The sequence below is a fragment of the Narcine bancroftii genome, chromosome 10 (genome assembly GCF_036971445.1).
Source record: "Narcine bancroftii isolate sNarBan1 chromosome 10, sNarBan1.hap1, whole genome shotgun sequence".
Classification (NCBI taxonomy): Eukaryota; Metazoa; Chordata; class Chondrichthyes; order Torpediniformes; family Narcinidae; genus Narcine; species Narcine bancroftii.
In genome coordinates, this window is record NC_091478.1 from 63,360,388 (window position 1) to 63,382,082 (window position 21,695).

Below are 21,695 nucleotides of genomic sequence, written 5' to 3' on the forward strand. Positions count from 1 at the left end.
AACAATTGCGAGGACCAAGCTCTAATCGATATTTGTAGCTTCGCCCTGGCCCTAGATATTGGTGATATCAGGATGTCTACTGCGCTGTGTTCGTTAACAATGCTTAAAGCTTCTCCGGTCCAGGCTCGGTTCTGATTTAGTCTGTGCGCAGATGCACAGTCTCCTTGGAATTTCTTCAAGGGCTCCAGTTACTTCCGCCTGCCAAAGATGGGCTGGTGTCTAGGGAAACAAGTAACAGTAAATTGTCCCCGGTAGATGAGCAATGATGAAGAAGGAATGAGGTTAGTTATTAGGGATGTTGAAAGAGAACGGGATTTGTGGGCTTATGCACTTAATGGTCGGCGCGAGCGCGGGAGGCGGTGGGGGTTGTTTTCGTGCCGTGAATCACGATGACATGCAATGATACACATCTGAATCGCTACAATACCTAACATTAGAAGCAGGAAGATTTGAAGTGGTTGCTACCAACTTCTACCGCGCGCTAAATCTGTCATTTCCATTCCAAACAGTGGTGCAAACGTGCATTTTACCTCCATCAAGTTCCACATTCCTTGTGCACTGCTTAAAACCATTTATTTTACAAAATAATTGATAACCCCAACAGTTTAAAAGCGATCGAGTTGATACCTAATATGTTGGCAGCATTGTAATATAGCCAGGGGAATGAAGCAAACGTTCATTAACATGCAAAGCACACATTCAAAACAACTCTTTTCTTCTGTTAAAGTTCCGCCAACACCCCTGAAAATTGTTCCTGTTGAAGGGATTTCGCCACCTTCTCGAAAACTCGTGTGTAAAACGGTTCCTTTTTATCCTGAGACGACATTGGAATTCTCCTGGTTAAAAAATAGTGCAACAATTCCGACTGCAAAAGGAGACGTGGAAAATAGCAGCGTGGAGGGACTGTTTGAGGCTTCCAGTTGTCTGAATATTACGCCGCCTTTCTGGGGCAAAGATGTTTACATCTGCCTGGTGTCTCACGTCTCCCTCTCTGGGCCCGCCAGCGCCAATTACACCGTCCAGCAAGGTAAGACGCTGGACATTTAAGGTAAGACGCTGGCATTTAAACCGTGAACAGAGGGTGAATTCTGGAGAAACAGAAGCACTGCAAATGCTGCAATCTGGAGCAAACAATGAAAAGATGAAGGGATAAATGGTCAGGCTAAGTTTCGGGTTGGGACCTTTATCGAGAATAAAATAGGATGATAACTCTCACCCGGTATAGAAATGCAACTGGACATTAGTCCGAACACGAGGACGAGGGGTAACTATTAACGATCTTTATTCGGAATGGAAGATCGGTGTACATATATGGAATTAGATCCGCATAGGAGAAATTGGCAACTGATATTTGAAAAGCAATTAAAAAGCTTAAGTCTGAGACGGTCTGCCACAAAACATAATAAAACGTTGGCTTTTTACATGTGGAATGAGGAGCAATTAGTGGGATGGAGATGTTAATCTTAATAATTGGAAATCTAGAAACATTTCAATGCTTCATCATTGAGCATTTTCTGCATAGATTGTTTTTGGAAAATAAAATCGCCATGAAAGGGGTCCAGTGAATGTTTACCAGACAGATTCCTAGAACGGTAAGACGTATGACTGGATAAATTAGAATTATACTTGCGTGATTTAGAATATTGAGAGATCTAAATTTCTGACAGGAACAGACAGTTTGGATTCAGAAAGAATATTCCCGATGTTGTGCAAGTCTGGAACAAAGATAAGGGGCATGACTGTCTATAAGAGGTAAACCATTAGGACCGAGATGAGGAGAAACTTACATATTCAGAGAGTTGTGAACTTGTGGAACTTCCGACAACCAAACATTGTTGAGGCCAATTTATTTATTTTTTTAAAGTTGAATGTGGCCCTATTGGCTAAAGGGACCAAGGGGCATGGAGAGAAAGCACGAATAGGCTCCTGAAGTTGCATTAGTCATGATGGTGTTGAATGCTGATGGTGGTGCGGGCTGACAATCCTTCTCCAGCATCTATTTTCTTTGTTTCTAAAATCTGTTGGTAAATATGCCAGTGAAGTTCCTTGGAATATTTAAATAGTTAAAGGCATTCTTGTCACATTTCAAAATCTGTAGAAGCTAAAATTAGGTGCCATTCTGGGGTATGTGAATCATTTTGAATCTGCAATTCTTCATGTTATATGCTAAGAGAAAAAAAAAACATTTATTTTTACCCTTCATAAGTAACTCTGGGCCCTTTCAAACTGCTGTGTAAAATGGGGTTAACTGGGCACTATTCCCTTTATGTTATATTGTACACCTGGGATTGAATGACAGGTTTGAAATGCTCTGCCTTTATGACTCCCAATCCTCAAGGATTTTGTGTGTGTGTGTGTGTGTGTGTGTGTGTGTACATTTTATAGTTTCTAATGAATCTGTTTCTCTGGTAGAATCTGATTATGCACTGATTCTTGGATGTGCAGCAGGTGGAATGGCATTTTTAATTCTGGTTACAATTCTGGCATTAGTCCGATTAAAGGCATCACGTGGTAAGTTTGTGTGGTACTTCACCAAACGCTTAAATGTCCCAATAGTATTTTTAGAAAAGAGGAAGAGTGAGTTAATGGTAATCAATGGCAGAAGAATAAAGATAATGTACTCCATTAATATGATGAATCTGCATAACAAATGTATTATGTGGTAAAAAAAAAATATCTATGGAAGCACGAAGTGGGTCTGGAAATATTTTTTTCCCATTCGAATTCCTTTCTCACCTTATACACTCCTATATTTTGGCCATTTTCAATTGTTCATGCATGGCATTTAAACATATATCTTTAATTGCAAGCAACTCTTTTCTTTGTTTTGGGGCAACCTGATCTAAATCTCTGAGCTGTTAATGTCCATTATAAAGTTGAGTTCTGAAACAGCCATTGACACCAACCATTATTTTACAATATAATTCAAAGTAAACTTCCATAACATTTGGTATGCATTATTAACGAGTATGAGAAGCTAATGCGCAAACATAAAATTGTAACAACTTTCATTGTGAAATGGTTTGAAATACATCCACAGCATCAGGAATCCTTATTCTCGGCAATACATTTGATTAGCTTCAGAGTGGTGATGTTTGTTTTATGGTCACAAATTTTGTTAATCAAATTGTTTTCTTTTTAGATGTGAATAGAAATTTAATGGAAGAAAGAGAAAATGCAGAATTGGTAGGATGACAGAGACTTTTTTATTTTAATAATAATTTCATTGAGTTAAATACGAATATTGTGCCACGGAGGAAACTATTCTGTCTATGTCAACTCTTTATTTTCTCTATTAAAATCTTTATTTATTAAAATCCCCAAAATGGATTCCAGGTCAAAAAGTTTAAGAGGCAGATAGATTTAAATACAAGCTACTATTTATTGTCATGTAGTAAAACAGAAAAGTAACATCTTATTAAATCTTGGTTGTGACAGGAAGGGAAGCTGCCTCCTATCTGCACATCCAGGCCAATCACAATCTCCGAAGAAAGGTCCTCCCGCAGCTGATATTAATTCACACACCAGGTGTCTTTTATTTTTGGCATCATCCCTTCAGGGCTGTTATGCGAATTTTCCGAAAGGTAGAAATCTATTCCATCATTTGGCAACAGAAGGTGTTACAGTCCTCTAAGGATAGGGAGTGTACACATTTAGAGCTGGGGATTAGAAGCTATGCTACAGTGGACAAAGGGAACTGACTTCAACATCTGCCTTTATATTTGTTCCACCATATCCCCACCCATGGCCCACCGGTTCACTCCAAGGCACGCCGGCTCCCACCTGTCAAGCTCCAGGTAGCAAAGGAGGGGTTTTCGCACCTGTTTGAGCTGAGGATCATTCAGCAGTACAACAGCCCATGGGCCTCGCTACTCCACCTTGTCCCGAAAGCCTCTGGTGGCTGGAATACCTGTGGAGACTATCGATGGCTTGACGAAGCAGCCATTCCTGACCATTACCCCATCCCTCACATCCAGGACTTTACAGCCAACCTACATGGCACGAGGGTCCTCTCCAAGGTTGAACTGGTGCACGGATATCACCAGATCCCGGTGCACCCCGATGACATACCCAAGACGGCCATCATCACCCACTTTGGCTTGTTTGAATTCCTGAGCATGCCGTTCAGGCTCAAGAACGCCGCTCAGAGCTTCCAGCACCTCATGGACTCTGTGGGCAGGGACTTGGATTTCATCTTTATTTATTTAGATGATATCCTTATCGCCAGCAAGGACCAGGTGCAACACAAGGCCCACCTACGTGCCCTTTCCTCCTGGCTGACCGACTTCAGCCTCACCATCAACCTGGCTAAGTGCCAATTCGGGAAAGAGTCCATGCAGTTCCTGGGCCACAACATCATGGCTGAAGGAGCCACACCCGCTGCTGCGAAGGTTGTCACCATCAGGGAGTTTCCACACCCAAACAGCCTCAAGGGGCTGCAGGAGTTCACACGTATGGTCAACCTTTACAACTGCTTCATCCTGGGAGCTGCACGCATCATGCAGTTGCTGTAAGCTCTCATTGCAGCCAAGCACAAGATGCTCGCTTGGAGCCCAGAAGCCTGCACTGCATTCGAGGCCAAGAAGGATGCCCTCACGAAGGCCACCATACCCGCACACTGACCTGCATTTCAACCTCTGTCGATGTCTCTGCCACAGCTGTCGGTGCCATCCTGGAGCAGCAGGTGAATGGGCATTGGAAGCCCCTGGCATTCTTCAGCTGCTTGCTCCGCCCACCGAAACGCAAGTATAGTGCCTTCGACCGCATGTTACTGGGCATGTACCTTGCGGTGCAGCATTTCCAATATTTTTTGGAGGGGAGGACTTTTACCATCTTCACCAACCACAAAACCCTGACTCAGGTGCTCGCGATGGCAAAGGATCCCTGATCAGCCCGCCAGCAGCGTAACCTCTCCTTTGTGTCGGAGTTTACCATCGACATTTGGCACAAGGCAGGGAAGGACAATATGATTGCCGATGCACTCTCGCGACTGGTCATCTGCTCGTTGACGCCCGGTCTCAACTTCAACCAGCTCACCCGGGACCAGGAAGCTGATGAGGAGACAAGGGCCTTCAAGACTGTCATCACTGGCCTGCAGTTCCAAGACCTCCTGACTCCAAGTGGCGAAGGCACCATCCTGTGCAATATCTCCTTGGGCACCCTGCAGCCAGTGGTTCCGCAGCAGTGGTACAGGCAGGTCTTCTGTCATATCCACGACCTTTCATATCCGTCCATCAGGCCCACAGTCTGGATGGTGGCAGAACGGTTCATATGGCATGGGCTGCGGAAGCAGATCACGGGCTGGGCCAGAACATGCACCCATTGCTAGGTGACCAAGGTGCACATGCACACCACAGTGCCTGTACAGGAGTTCAAGCACATCCGGGAACGGTGCAGCCACATTCACATGGACATCGTCAGTCCCTTACCCATTTCCCAAGGCAAGTGTTACCTGTTTACAATGGTGGACCACAACACTCACTAGCCCAAGGCCCTCCACCGACTCCTGCTCCCGAGCACTGTTGCATGGTTGGGTCACCCAGTTCGGCATCCTGGTTCACCTCACCAGTGATCGGAGTGCCTAGTTCACTTCTGCGCTCTGGGCACAGCTTGCCAATAGGTTGGGGATACAGCTACACCGCACCACAGCCTACCACCTACAGGCCAATGGACTGGTCAAACGTCTGCACCATCACCTAAGTCGGCGTTCATGGCCCACCTCACTGGTCCTGACTGGATGGATGAACTGCCTTGGGTGCTCCTGGGCATTCGCTCCACTCCCAAGGAAGATCTGCAGGTGTCATCAGCTGAGCTTGTCTACGGTGCACTGCTGGCACTACCTGGTGAGTTCATCAACGCACCTCACAATCCCCAGCGGTCGCCGCATGAACTACTTCCTCACCTCAGGGCACGCTTGGACTCCTTCGAACCCCCACTGCCACCCAGGCATGGCACCCGCCCAACTCACAGTCCTGGCAAACAGCTTTCTGTGGAGTTCATTTTCGTTCGGCGGGACCCGACCGTGGCACCTCTGCAGCGACCATACAAGGGGCCATACAGGGTTATACAGCGTTCTGGCTCAACGTTCACGCTGGATTTGGGCAGCAGCCATGAGCTGTTTACCATGGACAGGCTGAAGCCAGTGCACCTTGATCCCACCAAGCCTGTGGGCATTGCCCAGCCCAAGAAGCGAGGCTGCCTGGCAAAAAAGGATATTGGTGCTGGTTCTGTGGGAGGGGGTCTGTGTGGTGGCTCACCACAAGGCAGACGAACCGGCCAAAATGGTGTCATTGGGGGTTTCCCTTCCTTCCAGCTCAGGGCTCAGAAACCCGCACATGGGGACCACGTGATGCCCGGGTGACGTCAGTGCCCTCCAGTGTGGTTCTCAGCCAGGTCCGGGCTGGAAGTATAAGTGCAGCCCAGCAGCCTGCAATAAACTTGTCTGCTCACTGAGCTCAACCCGTCTGGTTGCCTGTGTTTTTGCAGGAGCAGTGCAGCCGCCACTACAGGACCATCAATTCATTTCACAGGCCATTTAAAGCCTCTACAGAGCTGCTGGCAATAGGACTAGGTGGCAGGACCCTTCAGGAAACCGCTCCATGCTCTTGGATGAGTTACCATTACACACACTCTGGCCAGCAGGAAATTTTTAAAAATAATAATTTATGTCCTTAATGGTGTGAAAATAACATAATTAATAGCAGATGGATCCTTGTACATGAGTTGGGAAATGTACCAACCAATTAACAAGGTACATAATATGTTGCAATATATTTCAAGGTAGATACAAAAATAAGTCTTGCTGAGGTTGTGTGAGCTAAGGTGAAATTTCATGTGAAATCTCATTCTCCATATTTCATGGATAGCTTTACAGAAGAGCCTTGGGTCTGATTACCATTGGAGCAAATTCTCACTCTGTCAAAATCATTTGCTAGCTAGCTGATGTGTAACAGCCATCTCCATGAAAAAGAAACCACACAAAGTCATCTTCCACTGCATGGAACTGGACTGGCAGCAACATATCCTCGGACCTGAGGAACTATCTGAGAAAAATAAAATCATTTTCACATCTTTCTTCAAATTAGTTTGGCAATTATCTTCAACTGTATCATTTCTATACCTTCTCACTTACCAGTGGAAGCCATTCTTCCAGGGGCAGGCAGTGATGAGGAAACAGAGAGGCTGCAGAGAGACTTAGATAGATTAGAATGAGCAAAGTAGTGGCAAATGAAATATAATGTTGGAAAGTGAATGGTCATGCACTTTGGTAGAAGGAATAAAAGAGCAGATTATTATTTGGATGATGAGAACATTCAAAATTCAGAAGTGGAAAAGGTCTTGGGAGCCCTGTTCACCTCCAGGTCGAGTCGGTGGTGAAGAAGGCAGATGCAATATTTGGATTCATATCTATGGAATAGGATATGAGAGCAGAGATTTCAAGTTGAGGCTTCATATGTCACATAGTATAGAATACAGTTTTGGGCTCCTTATTCAGGAAAGGATGTGGTGGCATTGGAGAGGGTCAGAGAAGAATAACAAGAATGATTTCTGGAATGAAGGGACCAGCATATGACGAACATTTAACTGCTCATGGTCTGTAGTCCTTGAAATTCAGAAGAACTGTGGGGGTGGGGTAGGGGAAGAGATTACAGAAGAACTACAAATGTTGAAAGGCTTGGACAGAGTAGATATGGGGGTGGGGGGGGGGGGTGGCGGTGTCAAAGACAAAGGACACAGTTTCAGAATTCAAGATCATCCTTTTAAAAGCGATGCGTTGCAATTTCTTTAGCCATAGTGTGGCGAACCTTTGGAATTTGCTAGTACTAGCAGCTGTGGATACTAAATCGTTGGGTGTATTTAAGGCATAGATTGATAGGTATATGAATAGTCAGGTTACCGAGGATTATAAGAAGGCAGGGGAGTGAGGCTGAGTGGGACAATGATGGAATGGCAGAGTAGACTCGATGGGTCAAATAGCCTAATAATCTTAAACAATTACATCGTTAATCCTAGTAGAATGACAACACGTGCTTTCAGTTTCCTTAGAACAATTTACTTCATCACCATTGGCATTATATTTCTTTTCCAACCTTGCCCAGAGTTCTAATATGTTGTTGTTGCTGCAACTTGTCCGTCAAATCCCTTTTCCCGTTTTAATCATAAATTATTCTCCAGATACTAACACCTTCAATTGCAACATTGGCAATGCAACAGTAGACGAAAACAGCTGGAAGAGAGCCCTTATGCCTGCAGCCTTTGCTCTTTCAGGCTGGAACGGAGCTTCAGGTTTCCCGTGTCTCGAGGTTGGAAAATGGGAAAGGGAGAATGGGAGCAGTCATAACTCTGAATGCTACATAGATTTGAGAGTACCGGGAAATAGGTGAGACAAATGACAGTGTCTGGCTACGCTCTTGGGAACTTTTGAGGAAGAAGACGAGGGAAGCGATTCTTGTGCTTTAAAGAAGTGCGGGAATTGCGAGATGCGTGTCATTCATGAGCTCAATTTTAAGTAGTTACTTGAAATACATTCTGTATTAAAGGCCAACGTCTTTATAATTATAAAATTGTGCTCTCTCGTTGGTGAGATTGAAGCATTTTATCGTGTCCGATTTTTAAAATCTCTGTTCAAAAATTAAGATTCTGTTCTACTTTAAGTCGTTATTAAATATTTTATTTGAACAGGCCAGACATTCAGCAACTTACGCTCAACTAAACTGGCGAGCGGTCAAACGGTTTCCCAAAACTCGGTGCAAGGAGGAAAACGTCGTCTATGCCCAGGTATACATCGGGTTATACAGCATAGAAATATGCCCTTCATTTCAATCAGTCATTGCGACCTAGATGCCGATCTATACATTTATCTTTTGCGTGCGTTTGACCCCTATCCATGTACCTGTCTACATAGTTTTTTTAAATGCGAGTTCGTAACAAGAGCCACTGCGTGAAAAACGTGCCCCTTTAAATCTTTCCCCTCATCTTAAAAACTGCTCTTTTGGGGTAAGTTGTGAATATCGACACCAATATAATTTCACGCCGCAGCCTTCACATCGGTAGCTTTTCAAACTCAGCCCATTCCAGTCCATGTAACAATTCATGTGAAATTACGAGGCTAAGATTTAATATTAGGCAAGATAATTTTACGAATTATCCAGAGCCGCGAGTTTAAGCATGACCTTGTGCGAGTGTATGACCTACATTCTTGCGATTAACCCCATTTGAACAATCAATCGCCGACTCTTTCACCTACTTGACACGACCCACTGCCGAAACCACCTTCTCCCCCACCCATCCTGTATCCTTCCCTTTACCCCACCCCTACCATTTTTCTTATGAAGCGTGAACCTGCCTATTGTTTTTCACGGACGCTGCATGACCTGCTGAGTTCCTCCATCAAGTTTATGAACTGCTTTTATTGTTCTCCCTGCGATCAGCCCCAAGGACTGAGGGTGTTGGTTGAAGTCAAGTAAAACCAGATGTCAGATACCTCAAATAGGCGCTTTTCCTACACACTGTTGCTTTAGCGCTGTTCTAATTCGTCAAGCAATCTAGATCCCGGTGTCTGAAAACTCACAGACGTGTACGCCCCTCTCCCGAAAGAAGGGCTCGGGCTGCGCGCTGCTGTGCAGGGAAACTGACTAAACTTCGATCTGAGCGCTACACACCTGGGCGTGGAGCAAGGAGAGGCTGTCATGGAAACTGCTCCATCCCTTATTTGGCCACATTACTCTCACTTTCCCCGACCCTGAGATTTCCGCATTGTAACCTCAGGGTGATTCCCCGTGGTCGGAGAGAAATGCCTGGGCTGAAGGGAAATCAGCGACTCCCGTCAGGTCCAGCAGAAGGCGATGGGGGGGAAGAATTGAGAATCCGGGCACTCTGTTTGTGCGTGGCCATGGGCTGCGGCATGCCTGTGTGTTGGACCTTCATCACAGAGGCTTGGCTCATTCCACGACAGGCCAGGGGGCCTCTCAATCGCCGACTTGCATTTACGAAAAGATTCGTCCTTAAACGGTGCTGTCCCTCCAGAACTGAAGGTCGAGCGCTCTCGTTTCCAGGAAGCGCACCCCTAACCCTGAGCAATTTCTCAACGATGTAGGATTACAAAATTATAGTTTTATAAATGCTACTTTATTTTGCATTTACCAGTTTCCTTAAATACACTATTAACAACCATTTAATATGATCATTAAACATATATACTTTATTTATGGATCTTATCAGACTACAATAAAATCTTAAACTGGCGACCATTTGACATTCATTACCGGTCACTTGCTTCCTGTATTCACTAACAACTCATCCATATTGAATTACTTTGACAGACGAAAGGAGGTGACGTTGACAAGGTGACTTACGACTCGGTGCAATTTCCCAAGTCCAACGAAACACCAGCAGGAAAACAACGCCGAGTGCACAGAGTAGCAGATGTGAATATTTCGAAAATTGCAAGGAAATAAACGGGACTACGAAGGAATTCAAGGCGCCAACAACAGCACTGGCTTGACATTCGAAACCTGCCCTTGCCCATTTACCTTGGCCTTAAAGAGTGTTAAATTTAGTACAATGTCATTAAAAGTTCGCAATGTCAGCTTGCAAAAACCAACGTTTTGTAAGAAAATATTCATGAATTCAACTTTATAAAAATAATTTTATTTTCATTTAACTAAAATGTCTTTTCAAATCCCCCCCCCACCCCCACGGTTTGACATCAGTTCCTGTGACTGGCATCAAAAACCATACAAAAGAGAAGGGATTGCCAACTAGCGACCCAGCACCATTCCCTAACGTTCACAGACAGATGAGCCTCACTGAATGCTCCTCCCCTCCCAGGTTTAAATGTATGACCCAAGATACTTGGAAAGGCAGAGAGATTTGAAGGCATATTAAAATTGCAATGCTAATGACCAAGAATATTTGGGTTTGGTGAGTGGGCTCTCAATAAAGTAACTGCTCCAGTTAAGAACTGTTGTTAAATCTGACCAGCACTTACAAACTGCTGGGAGAAAGAAGCTCAGTATTGTCTGCTTGTAGTACTTGCTTATGACCAAGCCACATCCATGCCAGCCCTCAGCACTCCCATTTCCCCTCATTTGCAACCTTAACCAATCTACATTAATTTTTATATCATTTAGAGATGCAGCATGGTAACAAGCTCTTCCAGCCACAAGGCTGCACCTCCCAAATACACCCAATTAATTTACCAACCCTTTAGGACTTTGAAATGTAGGGAAAACACAGGTAGATACTGGGGAGAACATACAAACTCCTTACAGGCAGATTAGAACCCTGGCTGCTGACCTAGTGTTGAGCTAATGGGTATGTAACTGTCCCACCTACACGAACCTCATCGACTGTTAACACCAACATTGGGGGAAAGTTATAGTAGCCAACCATGTTTTTAAAATGCAGGGGGAAAAAACTGAAGCATCCATAATCAACACTCAGGCCCAGTAAGAATGCTCAAACTCCATGCACGAGATGAGGGTCAAACAGCGGGTCAGAAACTTGAGATACCCACATTTAAGGAAGCAGAGCCTTTTTTTTGTAGTGGTATCAGCTATTAAAAAAGACAAACAGGCAGAAGTTTGTAACATCTCCCAAACAGAGGTCTTGTGGAATGAAGGGGCTTTCCCCATATCTCACTCAGCAATACTTTCACCTCAACATTACTTCCACCCTTTTGCTTAATTTGACAGATCAGATTAAGCAAAACAAAATAATGAGTGAACATTAAGCAGGTTGTACAGGCAAATGTAATAAATCTGCAGCAAAAAAATCATCTCTGTTTCCAGCATGTCACAAAACCGATACACTAATGATAGAATGAAGAACACTCCCATAAATACATGGCAAGGTCTCCATTAAGTTTTAACTCTGAACATTTCCTGTCAAAGGCACATTTCTTGCCACAGTCAGGATATGCCTTCTCAAAATTACTACCTTTCAATTCTTGGAAGAGCTGAAAAGAAACTCAAAGCATTTGGAATGAACAGATATAGAAAGGAATTAAGAAAATGTTCCAAACTACAGTAGTAAGTCAGCAGAACTAAACCATTTCCTGATGGATCTTCCAAAGTAGGGCTGAAGTTAAATTTTGTCTAAACCAAACAATTCATCTTGGGGGAAAATATCCTAGGTCCTAGTCACAAAACTTGAGAGCAAGTCAAACTTGCAAGCAAAATTTGAGACCCTCACAGAATAATTTTCATCCAATTCAGGGTTTTTTGCTCTTGTGATTGCAAATATAGCCAGACAATCTGTAATTAGAATGCATGACAAAACGACACGATTCACATATTACAGGAATCACCAATTTGCAGATTGATCAATCATATCCTAAGTTGCTCAAGTTATGCTCACTTTATTTTTGTAGAAAAACAATCACTCATATGTTATACACCTCAAATTGTGCCATGCAAATGGCTTAATATGTGTAAAATAGGTTTTAACCAATATTCCAAATGTGTCAGATTATGAAACAATTCCCAAGAGTGAAATTGGTCAAATTGCTTCTACTATAGAAACCAAAAGCAGAATAAATCAGGTCAGTTTACTTTAATTAAGTTTCTGTCATTCCTAATTACAAAATAAAGTAAATGGTGAAACAAAAGGCACAAACTATGGCTAACTAAAATCCTCAAAAATAAACATTTGTCCTTTTAATAAAGTAGAAAATGCAAATTACAGAAACAGAAAACAGATCTTTAAAAAAAAAAATCAGTTAAAGCACCTTGGCTTCAACATTGGTGTAGAGTTGAACAAAATCCCATTTGAGCATCAGCTGAGGCAAGTCAGGTGTTGCATATGCCCTTGGATTTGGTTTGAAAAACTGATGCAAGCCTCTGGCTAAAAAGCCGTACTAACTGGCTTGGAAAAGGTTCACAAAAAAAATATCTTGAGTTACACAGCTGTCAGGATCTTCAGCAAGATGCCCACATAATTCAGTTATAAATAAAATTAAACCTAAAATTTGAAAGAACAAACATTAGCTACATCTAAAAGCAGAAGCTTAGATATGAACAGAGACAGAACACTACAAATAAAGTTGCACTGGATAAATTAGGCCGCAGAGCTTGAAGCTGAACAACCCAGTGATTTCAGTCTCACATTTATGTAATATTTAGAACTATCCCCAGTTATTACTAAGCAATTGATGATGACAGCAGTGCCTTTTGAGAGATTTCTACAACATTTAGTATCCATAATCAATACAAGTTATGCAAAAACAAAAATTCTTTATTCAACGGGATAATTAACTTTAGAGTCGAAATGTTACAAGAGGATTACATAAACTAGGACCCTCCCTGGAATTTTGGAGGGATTTTTTTTTAAATAAAAAAACTATTGGGTTAAAATGGTAGACTGAGAAATTATTTTCCTGATTAAAATCTCAGGCACCTGATAATGGCAATAAAGGGGCAAGCCAAATGGTGAAAATTAGTGTGCATTCCAAAAATCAAAACTAGGCACTTCAGCAATAAAAGAAAATGAATGTTACAGGCTGTCAGGTGACAAGAGTTGTATCAAATTATATAATCAGCACAAGTGTTTTGAGGAATAAAACACTTTTCCTTTTGTTTTATTGATGTTCTGTTTGGTGCTTTAATAATTAGCCCTGCCTTGTAATTATTGAGATAATTAGTAGCATTGCATTTTTCACACAAAATGCATATTAAACAAGCTGTTCTCCTAAAAAACAAACATATAAACATTCACATTCTAATTCTCATTGTACTTCCCTGATTAAAATCTTAAAGTGCATGATCTGATGTACCCACCAATTTACTTCATCCTTTTAATCCTTCAACCTCATTAAAGGTGAGCTTTGTTTGATATTCAAGCTCTTTGAGGAGCTAGGAACCAAATAAAAAAGCAGAACAAAAAAAATGGTAATTTGGATACCTGAGCCACATGCAAATTGGCAAAGGATCGAAAAAATTAGAGAGTTAAATGCATGGCTCAGGGAATCATGGCGAATCACATAACAAGGACAGTGGACAGAACTTTAAACTAAATAATGGAAGGTGGGGAGAGGTTCAAAAGATTTGAGAGGAATGGGTAAAATAAAAAAATGTGGATAAAGTAAAAGTTAAAAAAACAGCAAAATAAGAGTAGAGGGTATAAAATTCTAATGCAAAAGAGGCAAAGATTACCAGATTTTAAAAGCACAAGGAGTATGAGCACTTTATCTGAACGCCCATAGTATTCAAAACAAGGTTAGTGAACTTGTGGCACAAATCAGTACAAAGAGGCATGATTTAATGGTCATCACAGAAACATGGTTGCAGCGTGGAGAGGATTGTGAATTAAATTTCCAAGGATATCAGGTAAAACAGAAGGATAGGCAGGGAGGTAAGGGAGGTGGGGTAGCACTCAGTTACAGATGAGATCAGCACAATGGGGAGAGATGATGCAAGATCAAAGGAGCAAAATGTTGAATCCATAAATTAGGAACACAGTATCATGGGGGACGTTAATATGTACATAGAATCAGGTTGGTTGAGGCAACCTTAAGGAGGACTTCATAGAATGCATGGATTATGGCTTTCTTGAACAACACATTACTGAACCTGCAAAAGTACATGCTATCTTGGATCTGGTCCTGTGTGATGAGACATGCAAAATTGTCATTCAGGATCCCCTTGAAAAGAGTGATCACAGTATGACTGAGTTTCTCCTACAAATGGAGTGTACAATAGTTTGGATGAAAACCAATGATTTAGGCCTAAGCAAGGTATCTACAAGGGGTTGAGGGAAGAGTTGGCCAGGATAGACTGGGAACGCAGGCTTTATGGAGGAAAGGTTGAAGAACAGTGGAAGACTTTCAAAGAGAGTTTTCACAGTGCTCAACAGAAGTACTGTATATTCCACTTCAAAGCAAGGACAGCAAGGGTGGGGACAGCCACCCTTGGATAACTAAGGAAATAAAGGAAGACATCAAACTAAAAGCTTGTACGTACAAAGTCGCCAAGAGCAGTGGTAAACTAGAAGACTGGGAAAACTTTAAAAAGCAACAAAGAGTCACCAAGTGAGAAATAAAGAGAGAGAGGGAAAGCAGATTCTGAAAAAAAAATTAGCCTAAATGATAAAAATGACAGTAAAAGTTTTTATAATTATATGAAGCAGAAATGGATGACGAAACTGAAGGTTGATCCCTTGGAAGATGAGAAGGAGGAATTTACCTTGGATAATGAGGAAATAGCTGAGGCTTTAAATGACTATTTTGTGTTAGGCTTCACGGTGGAGAACATGTCTATCATGCCAAAGACGGATGTTATTGATGTGATGGGAGGTGAGGACCTGGATCCAAAAGCTATCACTAAAGAGGTAGCACTGAGCATACTTGCAAGTCTAAAGATAGCAAGCCCACTGGTCCTAATGGAATGCATCCCAGGGTACCAAAAGAAATGGCAGAGATTACAGTAGAGGCTTTGCTGATTATTTACCAAAATTCTTTGGACCCTTTGTAGGTCCCGGCAGATTGGATAATGGCAAATATCCCACCAGTATTTAAAAAAAGAATATAATCAAAATGAGGGAACTATCAGCCAGTTAAACATTTGTGGTTGGGAAAATGTTTGAAGTATTCACTGAAGAATAAATAGCGAGGCATCTGGAGCAAAATGGATCCATCCAGCAGACACAGCCTGGATTTAACAAAAGCAGGCCCCATTTGACTGAATTTACTGGAGTTCTTCCAGGATATAATGAGCACGGTAGATACAGGGGAGCACTTGGATGTTGTTGACTTTGATTTCCAGATGCGTTTGGAAAGGAGCTGCATAAAAAATTTCTACACAAGATAAGGATGCATAGAGTTGAGGGTGACATTTTAGCATGGATAGAGAATTGGTTAACCAATAGAAAGCAGAGAGTTGAGATACAGGGGTATTTTTCTGGTTGGTAATCAGTGGTGAACATGGTGCCACAGGGGTCAGTGCTGGGCCTGAAACTATTCACGATATACATTAATGATCTGGAAGAGGGGACAGATTGCAGTGTATCCAAGTTTGCTGATTACAAAATTGAGTGGAAAAGCAAACTGGGCAGAGGATGCAAAGAGATAAAGTGAGTGGGCAAGGGTCTGGTAGATGGAGTACAATGTTAGTAAATATGAGGTTAGCCACTTTGGAAGGAAAAAAAATGGAAGATCAGATTATTATTTAAACAGCAAGCAATTGCAGCATGTTCCCATGCCGAAGAACTTGGGACTGCTTGTGCATGAACCACAAAGAGTTGGTTTGCAGGCCATCAAGAAGGCAAATGAATGTTGGCCTTCAATGCTGGAGGGATTGAATTTAGAAGCAGGGAGGTTATGCTGCAACTGTACAGAGTACTGGTTGGCTATATCTAGAGTACAGCGTACAGTTCTGGTCTCCTTACTTTAGGAGGGATGTACTGGCTTTGGAGGCGGTCCAGAGGAGGTTAATGGAGGTTTATTCCAGAGTTGAGGGGGGTTAGCCTATGAGGAAAGATAGTCATCTGGGCTGTACTTGCTTGAATTTAGAAGAATGAGAAGGTATCATAGATATTTATAAAATTATGAAAGACATTGATAATATAGAAGTAGGTAGATTGTTCCCATTGGTGGGGGAGACTAGAACTATAGGCATAGGCCCAAATACCAGGGTAGTAGATTTAGGACAGAGATGAGGAGAAACTGCTTTTTCTCTCGGGTGGCAAATTTATAGAATTTGCTGCCCATTGGAGGCTATTTCAGTGAATATATCTAACATAAGGTTGGATAGATTTATACCAAGATGGGGAATTAAGGGATGTGGGGGAAAAGGGAAGTAGGTGGAGATGAGCCCATCATCAGATCAGTTATGATCTCATTGAATGGCAGAGCAGATTCAACGGGCCGGATGGCCTACACTTGCTCCCATTTCTTGTGTTTTTCATGTTTGTGGTTTTATCAGTTTGGGAAAAAAAAGCAAAGTGTGTCTGAAGGGTTCAGAGAAAGCACCAGTAATCAAGCATGCAACTAGATGTACCATGCACCATCTACATGTGGTGTCTGGAGGATCCATGGAGAAAGGAAAGGTTGCTACAAAAAAATGGACCTTCAATTTGTACTGAATTTGAGCTCATTGATAATTAAGTGCCCAAGATGTAAATGGAAAATAGGCATCATCATGTAATTTAAAAAAGGCAAATACTTTATCTGGATTATTTGGTTGACCATAAAATATTAGTAACTGCACTTAATTTCTTTTGTATAAAAGGAGGATAAAACATTGCAATAATAACTCCAAGATACAATATAGATGCATTGCTTGAACAATAAAAAACTAAAAAAGATGTGATTGGATATCTCAAATACCTGCTCAAAAGCTGAGGAAGGCTGGAGATGATAGGTCCATAACCAGGAGCATTGTCATAAAGCTCAAATAATGGTGCAGCAACCAGCTTGTAATTCTTCGGAACTGCAAAAAGGGCTGCGACCAAACAAAGATGATTAGAGATCACCAGAAACTTTGCCAAGCTCAGGAAATTAAAACTAATTCCAAAAAAACCCCAGCAAACTTTATTTCCCTGTCTTTTCCCCACTGTCCTGCAAGCTTTCCAGTTGCCTTCTGCACAATCATGCCTATGCCATTTCCCACACTGTGCTTCAGATCAAAACCCCTGGCTGTTTTAAATTTTTGCTCCTCACTTTTGCACCTATGAGTTCTTTAGAGCCATTCTTTAAAATACCTCAGTCTGATCCTCATTCAACCTCCTGTTTGAAGAACAATCCCAGCCTCTCCAGTGTATTCACCATTAAAAATCTTCATTTAGTAAATCTCTTCCACATCCTTTGAAGATCATACATCTTTACCCAAGTCTGAAGCCCAAAACTAAACACATCAGTTTTGACCAAATTAAGATCTCGAACTTCGGCTGCCACTTGAAACAAACTGTGTACATAATACCCATTCCTCAAAAATAACTACTCCTGGACCCTTTTAGAATCATGGATTCCAGTTTAAATGTTCTTACCTGAACAAAACACTAATCTAGATTTCATTTGCTCTTACTAGCAGTATTCCTATACATCCTTGAAAAACCATCCTCTTCACAGTTCACTTGCCAATGGTTTTTACAACAGTACATCAAAACGACAACTGCCATCCAGGACAAGGTCATGTGTATGGAAATGCTATGAATGCAATTCCTGGGTTGAAGTCAAGTCAACTTCTGGGAACTCCACCTAATCATCTGTGCCACTTGCAATTGAACAAAGCAGCTCTAATAATGTTACAGTATATGTCCGATAATGTGTTGAACTTGACAGCAAAACTAAATTCTATTATTAAACAAGTTCAAACTGGAAATAACAAAAGGACCAACATCTTATTTGTGCTGTAAGGGAAGAGGGAGAGAAGGAGTGCTGCAGCAGCAATAGAATAGATAGTCAACTTTGTAGACTTTGATTACACCATAAACAACAGCCATCACTTTGTGCCACATCTCCCTCAGTTGAATATTGATGAAATCCAAGTCCTTTAAGTAATGAGGTAGTATGACAGGAATTTCCTGTCATAAGACGCTAATGACCCAAGCTTTTGCTAAATAAATGCAAAAGATCCAATGTTACTATTCTGAAGGATAGAAGAAATATGCCAACCAATGTAATCCTCAAGCAACAGCAAAACATATGAAGCACATATCCAGCCCATTTTGAATCTTGCAGGAGGGAAATTGGATACTGTGCTAGCTTTTTCAATCATGTATCAAAGTGCTCGAAACATGAAGCAGAAACAAGCGGCAGTTTCAATTTGGTTAATATCATGGAATTTGGTCTTTATAGCTCAATGTTTATCTGAGCACCACAAATGTTAAATGCAGTCATAGTTACACAACTGTCCTCTGCACCATACCTTTTTCTTGAAGTTGTACCAAAAATAGCTTCTTATGCTCTTTGGGCTTAGTGATGTGAGCTGGAATGTAGGGATACTGGATGAGGGAAAACAACACATTATCAATAAAAGGGATACAACAGATCAGATGTATTAGTCACCAGCTGCATGAAAGGACATTTGAAATATGGAAGAAAATATAACAAATGTCAAAATACCCAGGTACAGTCACATTTTAATTCAGACCTTTGAAATACAGATTTTTTTTTATATAAACTTGGGAGTGGTATTTGAAACTATTTTGTTGGAGATGGCAGAAATACTCAAATACTCTGGAAATTCTTTGGCTCTTCATCAAATGACCAACCATAACATGGAATATATCAAACAGCAAGACTAAAAACCTTAGCCATAAAATTACTGATTCAACAATGATTGCCAGGAGTTGGGGAGCAGAATTGGAACAAATATAATCTTCTAATAAGAGTGACAAACATTAGGCCTTTTTATGGTGAAACCTCGTATTAAAGCTGGCTCAAGAAAAAGGTGATTTTACCTTTTACGGAGATGACCTACAAGGCAGATCCCGCGTTCCCTTTATGCACAGCTGAGGTGGGAGTCGGCTTCCGAGGTGGGCGAGTCGTGCAGTAGAGATGTCCGCTACTGTGAGTTGAAACATACGTGCCAAGAAGGAAAAGCGGCCTATGGCAAGCACTGAAATTGCGGCCCCCATACCTGTTAAAAACTTATTTACTTCCAGGGCTGCAATGTTGCCAGAGCTCACAGGAGTGCCACTCAGGCACCTTACCAGGTTGCTTCGGGGCTGCTCCAGTACCTCATGGGGGCTCAATGTGAGAGCAATGTCTGTCTTTGTTACTTATAATCCCCCAAGCAGTTGGAGCCACTCTGTCAGTGCCAGGGAAACGCAGAGCGATTCCAGCTGCGTGGGGGATTATGGGTAACGAAGAGGGCCATTGATCCCACATTAAAACAAAAAGAGGTTCTTGTTATAAATCCTGAGGCTATTTCTTCCAGCTCTTCTGCCCGGCGCTACCCCTGTGGCATGCCAAGCCCAGCTCTTTCTTCCATCAGATTCTTCAGCTCTGCTCCTCCGTGTCCACTCCTCAGCAGCCCGAGGCTCACCCCGCTGGGGTACACCGCACCCTTATCTGCCTCCTTCTGGCACAGCTCAGCTGCCATTGGGCTGCTTCCCATCATTTGGTCCCTCTGCAACGGCTCGGCTGATGGTGGCTTCCCATCACCTGCTCCTCACTCCGACCTGGTTCTTGCTGCTGATCAGGCTCAGCCGTTCCATGGCATCCCCTCAGCTTCTCTCTCTTTGGCATCACCTCCTTGGTGCCAGCTTCTCTCCTCCTTCCTTCTGGGCCGTGGAACTCAGCACCCAGGTCTCTTCATCCTCTGGCCTGGCGGCTTGGCAGGCTCTAACTCTCCTTGTCCCTGCTGGGCCTCAACGCTCCTTGGGCCAGACTCCTGCCACTCTCCCTACCTAGCACTTCCATTCCTGCACTCTCTGGCTTCTTGCTGCCTTCCTGCTCCTCAGTCTCGACGGCATTGGTGAAGGAGGGGCGGGGGGGGGGGGGGGGGGGAAACAGGAAAAGGACATTTCCAGGTGGCAGGAGGCATAATCCTGGGGGAAAAGAACAACTGGAAACTCCTCAGGACAGAATCACACCAAAATGGTGCTGGGAGCTTTAAATTCTGACAAATTCTTCAGAAACAAGCGATTCAGAATAGGAGAAAAATAGATCAACTCTCTAGTGTGGCATTTATTCTTGAATAACAGCATTTTTTTAATGATCACCATTAGCACATTTTTAAAAAATTTTTTACTTGAAATTAGTATTGATTTCACTTTTGTAATCGATCTGATTTTCTGCTGGTTGTTCGTCAGTATTTTAATAAAACGCGACCAACACTGGAACTAAGGCCGAGCTCCTTGGTGGGACACATGCGATGGCCCTTGGCCTCCCCCATAATCAGCAGCACACTGGGCGGCTGCACTCTTAACTATCCCCTGGGTGGCGGCTCCTGGGTCATGGGCTGACATCATCAGCCCTCCCCTTTGTAACCACGTTCAGCTGCATTCATTTTATGAAGAGGTGGAGCTACACTCCACCTTTAAGTGAACCTCCCCCAAGGTGGATGGAAGCTGGAGCATATTCGAGCAGTCAATCTGCCTTCAGACCTTTTAAGGAGGCAAATGCAGCAATGTCTGTCTTTACATATGCCTTTTTTTCCTCTATAAAAGGGCCTATTGATAAGAGGGCTATGAATCACATGATTAAACAGACCTAAAAATGAAATTCAAATTTTAATGATCCAGCTGATAATTTGCCAGGTATTTATTCTCCTCTGCAGTCTCAAGTCCCTTAGTTGCTAAGAAGCTGTAAACTTCCTTATTTTTTAAAAAATGTCTAGCCAAGCAAAGCAATTTTTCCTTTTTGGCTTCCAGTACCAATAGCACTCAAAGAACTACGTGGTGGAAATTAAAATCTTGGATTCACTACGTAATGCATTGACTCAAGGAATGAACTACTAAAAATGCTTTAAAAAGTTTAACGATGATATTATCCAAGTTCAATTGGTAACTAATGAATTAAGCAGCTAGCACATTTTAAGATCACAAACAATTATCACAATGGCTACAAACTATACTATTCACCATACATTAAAATAGAATAAATAACATTTAGCACAACTCACTTGAGGGGGTTCAAAATTTGGCCTCCACCAGTTTCCAATGCAGTCATCAATTACCCAGTCTTGCTGCACACCATCTTGACGACCCAAAATCTGTTTCAAAAGTGAATTCACACATGAATCCAAGTTTCC

General features: G+C 42.4%; 2 protein-coding genes across 2 annotated transcripts in view; one reads left to right on the plus strand and one right to left on the minus strand.

Annotated features, from left to right (window-relative positions):
• Positions 1–10,725, plus strand: part of LOC138743834 (uncharacterized) — a 25,039-nt gene extending 14,314 nt beyond the window's left edge. The window contains exons 3-7 of the mRNA XM_069899435.1: positions 728–1,027; positions 2,413–2,511; positions 3,143–3,186; positions 8,683–8,778; positions 10,323–10,725. Coding sequence (XP_069755536.1) covers positions 728–1,027; positions 2,413–2,511; positions 3,143–3,186; positions 8,683–8,778; positions 10,323–10,457 — 674 coding nt within the window. The 3' untranslated portion in view covers positions 10,458–10,725. The remainder of the gene's footprint in view (positions 1–727; positions 1,028–2,412; positions 2,512–3,142; positions 3,187–8,682; positions 8,779–10,322) is intronic.
• The window catches only part of nudt21 (nudix hydrolase 21), a 24,036-nt gene continuing 12,447 nt past the window's right edge, over positions 10,107–21,695 (minus strand). Inside the window, exons 4-7 of the mRNA XM_069901052.1 lie at positions 21,567–21,656; positions 18,864–18,939; positions 17,324–17,438; positions 10,107–12,963 (exon numbers count right to left, since the gene is read on the minus strand). Coding sequence (XP_069757153.1) covers positions 12,942–12,963; positions 17,324–17,438; positions 18,864–18,939; positions 21,567–21,656 — 303 coding nt within the window. The 3' untranslated portion in view covers positions 10,107–12,941. The remainder of the gene's footprint in view (positions 12,964–17,323; positions 17,439–18,863; positions 18,940–21,566; positions 21,657–21,695) is intronic.